This window comes from Choristoneura fumiferana, chromosome 4 (genome assembly GCF_025370935.1).
Source record: "Choristoneura fumiferana chromosome 4, NRCan_CFum_1, whole genome shotgun sequence".
Classification (NCBI taxonomy): Eukaryota; Metazoa; Arthropoda; class Insecta; order Lepidoptera; family Tortricidae; genus Choristoneura; species Choristoneura fumiferana.
The window spans coordinates 10,636,788-10,646,952 of NC_133475.1; the positions used below are offsets into that span (position 1 = coordinate 10,636,788).

The 10,165-nt window shown below is 36.5% G+C and overlaps 1 protein-coding gene across 1 annotated transcript; it reads left to right on the forward strand.

Moving 5' to 3' along the window:
* Positions 1 to 623: 623 nt before the first annotated feature.
* On the forward strand, positions 624 to 8,742 carry LOC141427451 (dnaJ homolog subfamily C member 8). Its single transcript, XM_074086931.1, has 6 exons — positions 624 to 865; positions 1,954 to 2,145; positions 3,821 to 3,949; positions 4,900 to 5,007; positions 5,353 to 5,487; positions 6,204 to 8,742. The coding sequence occupies exons 1-6, from the start codon at positions 812 to 814 to the stop codon at positions 6,330 to 6,332; spliced, it is 747 nt and encodes a 248-aa protein (XP_073943032.1). The 5' UTR covers positions 624 to 811; the 3' UTR covers positions 6,333 to 8,742.
* Positions 8,743 to 10,165: the final 1,423 nt, after the last annotated feature.

The window sequence follows — 10,165 nt, forward strand, 5'->3', positions numbered from 1 at the left end:
TCTCATATTTCGTTTTCTAGATTTTTTTTACCGTACAACGGCAAAAACTACTAGACACTGGCAAAATTGTCCTCCGATGGACAGAGCCATATTTTTTAAAAGAACAACAACAACAACAACAAGTGGGTATTTCCCAAGTTGTATTTCCACGTCAGCAGGGCTACTACGAAACTCGAAGTTCGTGTCGTGCGGTCCCTCTCGCTCTCGTATTAAATAGTATAAGTGTCAGAGAGACCGCATGACACGAACTTCGAGTTTCGAGTTTCGTAGTTGCCCTGCAGTATTGTACGGCACGGCCGGTAAATAGTCTCACCCATTTATTTATACCCATGGAGTAGGGTTGCCATACGTCAGGATATATCCGGACATGTCCGGATTTTTGACCCTTCGTCAGGATTGCGGCCGGACTTACCAAGTATCTCAGTGAGGGGCTAATACGAAACTCATGAATCAAAGTTCGTATCGCACCGTCCCTTTCACTCGTGTATTAAATGACATAAGCGTCAGTGGGACGGCAACATACGAAGTTCGAGTTTTACACTTCTTCACAGTCATTCAATCAATTTCACTTTATTTCCACTATGACCACAGAGTCAAAGTACCTTTTTTATATACTGAGAACTATGACAACCACAGACTAATAAGAGATACTAATGACAACCTTGTAAAGTAAAGTGACGCGAGGATCTAATAACGAAGCAGAACGAAAACGGAATTTAAGTATTATCACGTATCTAAGTTTTAAAATGAGCGAATAACACATTGTTCGGTACGATTTTCTTGTAACGTGTAAACAATTGAATACGTAAAAATGTCTTCAGTGCCAGTAGGCGAGGTGGAATCGTTCGACGAGTTTTATTCTGAGGTTAGTTATTTACTTACCCTGTAATCATTTTCAGTAATTAAAATACTTCTTACAAGAAATTTCAAGTACCTACTTAAAGAAATTTAATTGGCTTGTGTTAGGTTAGGTACTTCGAAATGGCAATAATGACATGACATTAACAATATTTTCGTGGGATTGTGAGCAAGAGCTGTTGTTCAGGTTTTTGCTTCGATTTCAGTTTTATTGGCTATGGGAGACCATATTAATGTATATCCCTTTGTAAAATATAAATATCATAGAACAACTGACGCCATTGACCTATGTAGATAAATACATGCTTAAATAGGTACATATTAAACGTCCAAGATTCGAAAACAATCATTCATATTATTCATTAAATAATATGTTTATCTGCCCCAACTGAAAGAAAGAAAGAAAGATTTATTTGGTTCCATCAGTACTACCACTGTACAGTAATAAGACTAAAACACTAAAACTAGCAATAAAAACTTAATTACGTGGTGACACTAACTGGTGGTAACTGGAGATTTAACCAGGACCTCGATTTTCAGGTTATCTGGTTGTCAAAATTAAATAACATATACAGGTCACTCACAAATAGCCTTGCCAGGTAGTTCGCCAATGTCTCACTTTGACAACTAACTACGTAGTGCCAAATTTTTGTATGACAACATGTCATGTGGTGGAATTATTATAAAGCAGAATATCATAATGACTCAAAACGTTTGGAAAACTTATCATTTGTCCAATCTTTCACTAGGTCAAACAAATGTTGAACAAATAATGTTTCGTCAGTGTAACAGTTCCCTTTTTCGTACATAAGCCAAACTAAGTAAGATTTACACTCCATTTTTTCAATTGTAACAAATTTGGGGTTGAAATAAATAATACAAAAAGACGCCATAAAACCAATCACAATTTAATGTAGTTGAAACATCGAGGTAAATATTACTTGTGTTTTAGCATGATAAACCCTGTTTGCGGTATTTACACTAATCATATGGAATGAATGCTAAAAGCTTCAACCACTGGGTCGTATCTAAAAAATATTTGCAGGAAACAATGGAACTAGCATAAGTTTCATACTCCCAATTATTAAATTTCAGGTGAAAGAAATAGAGAAGCGAGACTCAGTATTGACACCAAAGCAGCAGATAGACAGGCTTCTTCGACCAGGATCTACTTATTTCAACCTGAATCCCTTTGAGGTGCTACAAATTGAACCAGAAACATCTCTCGATGAAATCAAGAAGAAGTACCGCAGGCTATCCATCTTGGTTCATCCAGACAAAAACATGGTGAGCTCAAACAGCTTATTCAACTACTATTCAGACAACTGGAGGTATTATCTTAATATTGCCAACATTACCTTTTCATGTAGACATCGGGGCAGGTTGTTAATCTAAAAAATCTTAACTGCAGACTAATGTTTCACAACATTATGCAGTTTCAGCACTTTTTACGAATTTAAAAAAAATTAAATGCAGGCTAAACTGACTAGAACATTTTTTTTACTGGAATAGAAACTGTTTCTCTATGCTATGAATGGTTGATTTTGAAATGTCATGTCCTTAATTGTACAAAACGATACGCGGGATTCCTTTTGATTAGTTTAGGCGGTTACAACCGTCAACATTTCGTTTTTATCCACAGATGGATTGGATAACATTCGGTGGACGTCCCCAAAGCTCCAGTCAATAGGTAAGGAACGGGTGAAATGGGATTGATGCCTGAGAGAGTGATAAAGTAGGAGAAATGATAGAGATTGCTTCTGGGAAATATTTTTATGTAATGCCTGGCAATTTTTGGGAATTTCATACAAACTGCATACCAATATAAAATACTTTTTAGAGGTAGCACCAATTCTTCAGCATTTTTTCCAAAGAAACTTGACTTTGTAGAAGAATAGCCTAACAAAATTATATTCTTAAAAAGTTTCAGTTTACCTACATTACCAGAATTTGAGATGAAAAATACCACCTCTTTACTCATTACTGTCTGAATTTATGGATTGATAAATATTGGTACACCTAACATTTGTGGACCAGCTGATTCAAAACAAAATTAGTAACTTTAACTTTGTATATGTACTAATATGTAATACTAATTGAATATTTCCTAGTGAAATGCAATGCAACTGAAGTAGTAAACATGGGCAAAAACTACTCCTAATTTAATTTTATTAAAGCAAGAAATAATTCAATTAACACATGAAAGTTCTGCTTCATTTATATTATGTTTTTTCTGAGATGATTCAAATGCCAGATGCCAAACTGCCGTAACTAGAGTCCCTCCTACTAGGCTCCTTAGAGGAGTTACTCAAACTATTGATACTTTTGCATGTACCCAGTGCTAAAAGTGGCAATAGCATTATTTGTTGGTTTAAACGTTACACTATAGAACTGAAAGTCTTATTTCGAATTTTAAAATATAATTTATTCAACACTTGGAGTGTCACTTTCCGACTGACGAACAATATTGCAAATTAATAATAAGTTCGTTTATTTTACCGCTTTTATTTTTACCGATAACCCTCACCTCTAGCAATTGCGACCTTTTGAAACAACATTGTGTAAGGGTGTTCATTAAAGAAAGTAAGTTAATATAACACAGTGCCTAACTGCAGTGCAGTAACTTAACAATTTGTTAGCAAATTTGAGTTCAAATATTTAAACAATCAGCAGTTTTAATGTGATTTTATTTTTTCAAGCATTATGTCTCTGTTGGAAAGAATAAAAAAATAATTACCGCCTCACAAAGTAACATGATCATCATGTGTCATTTGAATCATGTTAGAACGAATAGAGTATGAGTCCATTCGCGAAGATTTAATATTTGCATTGAGATTACCAATTTATTCATATAAATTATTATGTTTAGTTAGTTTAGTTAATTGTAACTTTATAAAATAAGTCCAAAACTAAAAATAAAATAATTTTCACTTTTTTAAATTAAATAATGTTTAATTTACAGGATGACTCTGAGCGGGCGCAACAGGCGTTTGAGATAGTAAACAGGGCTTGGAAAACCTTAGAAAATGATGACACTAGGAAGAAGTGTATGAATATTTATCAGGAGGCTAAGGAACGCACTGAACACATGGTGAGAGCAATTTATAGCCCCAAAAATACTTTCTTTTGATATATTACACATGGGAAATAAATTTATCTCAATGAGGGCGTTCACAGAGGCGAAATACCGCTAGATGGCGTTGGTATCGTGAGATCCATTTGAAGTTTTTTTTGCTTGCGATTGGCTCATTTAGTTATTTTCATCACACTTGCTCGTAAATAGTGTCGTAACATGCAGGCTACCTTAGTTGCAACCCCCCATATAAAACCCTCGACCTTAATGTGCTTGTCATGAAACCCGTGGTCAGTAAATGAGTCATTGCCCGTACTGATGGTGCTGCGCGCGCTGCTGCAGGACTACATGGACCACATGCACATGCACGTTGCGGCGCATGCCGAGGGAGGGGGAGGTTGAGGGCGACGCTGCCAAGAGCACAGCCTAAGGTATCGCCAATATTTGGAACAATTATATTTTTTCTTTTACAAATATAAAATTTTACTTTCAAATGTGATGAAAAACATTGTATGTCGCACGGGCGGTACTAGAATTACGAACATCGACTCATTAAAGCCCTCAGTCTTCGATTTCGGGCTTCTAATAGACTCTCGTTCGTAATTCCTTATTTACCGCCCTTAAGACACAATGTACTATTAATCAATCACGACCAAACGTCAAACGGACCTCTCGATACTAACGCCATCTGGCGATATTTCGCCTCTATGAAAACCCTCATTGATTTCAATTATTGATACTATTGAACTTTGTTTACATCCTGTCTACTGTACAGACTAGACAGTGCTATGCTTTTTCTTTAGCTTGTTAGCTAGAGTTACTTGGTATGTCTGTAATTTAAAAATCAACCACGTAAAACACAATACACATAAATGTTAATACACATACATAATGGAAATATAATCTTTTTTTAATTTGTCATTGTCAAATTATAAATCTTTGCTTGATGTCAATTAATAACATTTCAGATAGAGCAGAAGAAAAAGAAACAGAAAAAGGAATCACGCCAAGCTGAAGGCATCCCTGAAGATGATCCCATCAAGTTCAAACACGCCGTCTATGTCATGACTATGAAGGTATTTACATGTTGATATATTTTGCGACTTCCTCGCACAGCTACCTACCTCGCGGCTGTTCGTCTTCATAGCGCATCTTCCTCGAACGGCGATATAACTTAGCATTATTGGAAAAGGTTTCATAGTTTTGTAGCATACCTAGCTTTCACATCCTTTGCATACATTGGCTTGTGGTGGGTCAATTCCAGGGTAGCCAGCTGCTAGTTTGCGTCTGCAGAAGCGCGCCAGAACCCTTACTCGCCCCAGGGTGCATAGCACATCTCTGGTGGAAAGGCTTTAGGTTTTAGCGTGAAATAATAAATACACACATTCGCACTTATAATACATGTCGTAATGTATGCACAGTTGTTCGCTGACATGGAGCGCAAGCGGCAACATTTGGAGACCCGCGACCAGGAGGAGCGCAAGCGCAAGCGAGAGGCCGAGATCGAACAGGAAGAACAGCTCACTATGGAAAAGGAGTGGGCGAAGAATTTTGAGGTACCATTGTGTTGCTAGCTTTTCCGCTGCATCCGGCGCTTGCTTAGTAAACCCCTGTTGAACTCATATTGTTGGAGCGTGGCCACCTCGCACTTGGCCGGTTCTTTTTAAAATTCAGTCGAAAAAATCCCAATTTTGCGATTTTGGAAATTATTTCAATAAGTTCTCATTTCATTAAAAAATTGTACCTGACAATTATTCTTACAACTGATTTGAGCTTTATACCGTACGCGAGGACTTACGAGGTTAATACGAGTATGCAAACAGTCGAGTTCTTATCCTTTTGACCAAAAATTTGGTCAAAAATATGTGAACACAATTATTATCAACGGCATAGAAACATTTTCAAATCTGTTTGATCGAATTTTTGCTCAGAAGTACACACATCAAAAATGTATTGGGATACTCATCCATTATCCCGAGACAAATTTGGTGTTTCGACTCTGTAGTAATATTAACCCCCAGTTTCATCATCCATTGATTAAATTTGTTTGACGGATAAATGTGATGCCGTCTCTGTTTGCTTTGTTTGAATAGACGGGGACGGCAACACATTTATCTGTCAAATAAAATTAATCAATGGGTGGTGAAACAGCCCCTCTCTCTATATTCAAAACTGTCTAGGCCCTAGACTCTAGGGATGAAAACATACATATACAAACACATACATGGTCATTAACAACTTTGCTCTGTCATATACATATTTACATTTCCAGGAATCTCGACAAAACCGCGTAGACAGTTGGAAAACCTTCCAATCTGGTAGCGGCGGGGAGAAGAAAAAGAAGAAGAAAAACAAGATGATGATCTTCAAACCGCCCAAGCCTAAACCGGAAAGCAGATAACTCCACGATTACTTTATGTTACTAGCGTTCATTAGTATTAGTCTATTTTAGAGGTTATGTTTGGCTTAATAACATTCAATCCCTTAACCAGTCCAGTTTTCACTTTATTACAATCGAATTTGTATCCTTTGAGCTAACTTTGAAATACATGTATGTGGGAGAGATATTTCTTAGCCTGGTTAAGAGACAGATAAGCTAAAGAGAGAAGTATTTGATCAATGAACTAAAATAATTTCCTTGCTCACCCGCGACCTTACGATGGCTATCGTAAGGTCGCGGGTGAGCAAGGAAATTATTTTAGTTCATTGATATGGACCTCCGCAAAGTAACGCCTGATTCAATAAAGTATTTGATCATTGCGGCGTATCGTGTTGTAAATTTGGATGATCATATAATAATATCCGTGAACCACAAAGGATTGCATTTGCATGTTCTTTGGCTAAAGCACAAAATTCACTTTTGTGACTACAGCCTGGTCAGTTCATAGATAAAAACTACCTACTAATAATCTTTTTGGCTAAATATTTTTTTTTTAAATTATAGGTACAAATTGAAATTCACAATTATTGTTCTTTTGCTAAATTATTTATGAATTTTAACACTTTAAAGTTCAAAGTTATTTGTTTAGTTACAGATTTTAAAAAAATCATCATCAATTGAAAACCACACTTAAATGCACATAATTAACTATCTAAATTCTTGATGATCCTTTAAAAACATCAAGAGTTAGGCCACTAATGTCATCTGTCATGAAGAAATTAAATTAAATTGACCTGTTAAATGTTCCCATAAAGTTAAAGGTAATTAAAAATAACACATTGTGTAAAGTAAAAAAATGATAAGCCCCACATAACCTTAAAAAAAACATAGGTTTAATGTTAAACATGCTACTTTTACGTTGACGTACATGTAGAAGGTTTAATTTCAGTTAAAAGTCGAAATCAGGCAGTTACATTCACATTACATTACATTAAATATAACTACATACACATTTTTTTTTACAACAATAGAATTTTGATTTATTCAAAGTCACCTATTATATGGTCTGTTCCATTTTTTAAAAAAATACGAGTCTGCCTAGAGTCTGGCTATAAAACTAATATGCTAAATAAATAAATATGGGTAACTTGGGATGCTTGTGTAGTGTAACTTAAAATTATAGTACATTGTGTCTTAAGGGCGGTAAATAAGGAATTACGAACGAGAGTCTATTAGAAGCCCGAAGTCGAAGGTCGATGTTCGTAATTCTAGTACCGCCCGTGCGACATAAAATGTTTTTCATCACATTTGCGAGTAAAATGTTTTATTTGTAAAAGAAAAAAATATAATTGACAAGATTTCATTTTTTTAACATCTTTTAATTACTACAGGAATCGAAAGAGTTTTGCCTCCTGAACATGGGAAAATATTTATTATAATTGATTTCTCCATATTAAAAAAAATACAAAAAATTGAAAAAATATGTCTGAATTTGCCAACACTACAACAGAATAGATATGTTTCCTTTGCCTTTATCACCAGAAAAAGGAGCTGTCATAATTTTGATATTGTCTCTATGCAACGTCTACGTCAGATTTACGTGATCTTTTTTTTTGAGAGACTAGACAAAAGTAATGGATCTATTGTGTCGTAGTTTTGGAGTTATGCCCTTTTAGAATAAGCACATCTTAAAAAATTGTAATAAATTAATTAATAGTTGTAGCGAAATTTTAAAAATATCAGCGTTTTTCTCTTTCCAAACAGAATACAGAGAACGAATCAAATTATAGTCTTAGAAATATGAAATCTTGTAAATTGTTCCAAATATTGCCGATACCTTAGCCTGCGCTCTTGGCAGCGCCGCCCTGCCCCTCCCGCAGCATGCGCCGCAACGTGCGTGTGCGTGTGGCCCTTCTGCTGCGCGCGCAGCAGTAACAGAACGGGCGATGACTCATTTACCGACCACGGGTTTCATGACAAGCACATCAAGGTCGAGGGTTTTATTTGGGGGGTTGCAACCAAGGTAGCCTGCATGTTACGACACTGTTTACCAGCAACTGTGATGAAAAATCTAGTGTTACATGAACATGAAGATATAAGCTTAATGAATAAACCATTTTCTGAATACTAGGTATTTTCAAGAACTTTCAAAGTTACTCGTACTTATATGTACCACTAAAATGTAAATATTGTTAAGACTTGAATGTCCATCAATAGCAATAGAGTTAATTTATAAAATAAAATAGGTAATAAACTTCCACAATAACAAAGAAAAGCAATAATAATTGTATTCAAGAGCACCAATTTATTTTTTATAGTTTGTCACTATAGCAGTGCTAGACCATCTTCCAAATATTAGCCAATCAAGTTATTATGAGTTTCATGTGATGTGAAGTGTAGTGCTAATTGCTGTATATACATTCTGATTCGATCTCGTGTTTTATTTTGCGACTCGAGTTTACTTTTTATTTCAGACAAAAATTACAGATTACAGTTTAAAGTAGCCATTTGTTGAAGAAGGGTGTACATTCACCAGCACCAATACCTGACACAACAAGCGTGCATAAATATCTGATACGACTCTATTTCTAGGGTCGGAAGGACATGTCAGATATTTTTGCACGCTCCGGTGTGGCAGATATTAATGCTGCTGACTAAACCTTTTGATGAAAAAAGTAATAGAATAGTAGGTACCTATACAAATAGTAATAGTGACAATAGAGTTTATTATGAAACTTCAAGGAAACTTCCTATAAGACTGTTCCATGGTGAGCCAGGAAACAAATGGTTTGATAAAAGGAAAAAAACCGGGCAAGTGCGAGTCGGACTCGCGCACCGAAGGTTCCGTACACATTTATAGGTATGTAAGTAACCGGGAATCGTGTCTTGGAAGATATTTCTCGCTTTTTCCGAGTGACTTTAATACATCCAGTGTATGCAGAGCCCTACTCCTAAGCAAAATGTACGCAGTGTGGGGTCAGATTATATTGGTCATTGATATTTACAGACAGTACTTTTCTAGTTGGTTGTGTTATAATAACTACCTTCATACCAAATTTCAAGATTCTGAGTTCACGGGAAGTACCTTGTAGGTTTTGATTATTTGCGAGTTTCGTAAATTTGCGGAAATTTGCAGCATAAACGGCTGCATCTTTTGATTGCATTGGCTTAGAGAAGTTTGATTTTTTCACAGCTCCAAGGGAGAGTAGACCTCAGTATTTGATATAAATTTCAGCTTGATATCTCCTCGCGTTCCCGAGAAAAAGGGTCTTGACAGACAGACAGACAGACGGACAAAAAGTGATCCTATAAGGGTTCCGTTTTTTCCTTTTGAGGTACGGAGCCCTAAAAATATACTCAGCGGCACAAAATTTGGCCCACTACCACGCTTTTTACATAGTTTTTTTGCACATATCCCTGCAAAACTGTGCGAAGATGTGTTGCCAGGAATGTCTTTCTTTTTTTATTCGACTGAAAGGCAAACGAGCAAGTGGGTCGCCTGGTGGTAAGAGATCACCACCGCCCATAAACATCTGCAACACCAGGGGTATTGCAGATGCGTTGCCAACCTAGAGGCCTAAGATGAAATACCTTAAGTGCCAGTAATTTCACCGGCTGCCTTACTCTCCACGCCGAAACACAACAGTGTAAGCACTGCTGTTTCACGGCAGGATTAACGAGCAAGATGGTGGTAGCAATCCGGGCGGAACTTGCACAAGGTCCTACCACCTGCATGTCTTTTTCGTTGTATAGTCGAACAAATTGAATCATGCATGACCCAGGGTGGAAAGTTTGTGCTACTAATGTCATCATCATCATGTCAGCCGAAAGACGTCCACTGCTGGACATAGGCC

What these genes read in the sequence shown, in the direction of transcription:
- LOC141427451 (XM_074086931.1), top strand. Translation starts at nt 812, where the DNA reads ATGTCTTCAGTGCCAGTAGGCGAGGTGGAATCGTTCGACGAGTTTTAT. An exon ending in TTCATCCAGACAAAAACATG is followed by an intron (nt 2,146 to 3,820) that starts GTGAGCTCAAAC and finishes TTTAATTTACAG; the next exon opens with GATGACTCTGAGCGGGCGCA. An exon ending in TCTATGTCATGACTATGAAG is followed by an intron (nt 5,008 to 5,352) that starts GTATTTACATGT and finishes ATGTATGCACAG; the next exon opens with TTGTTCGCTGACATGGAGCG.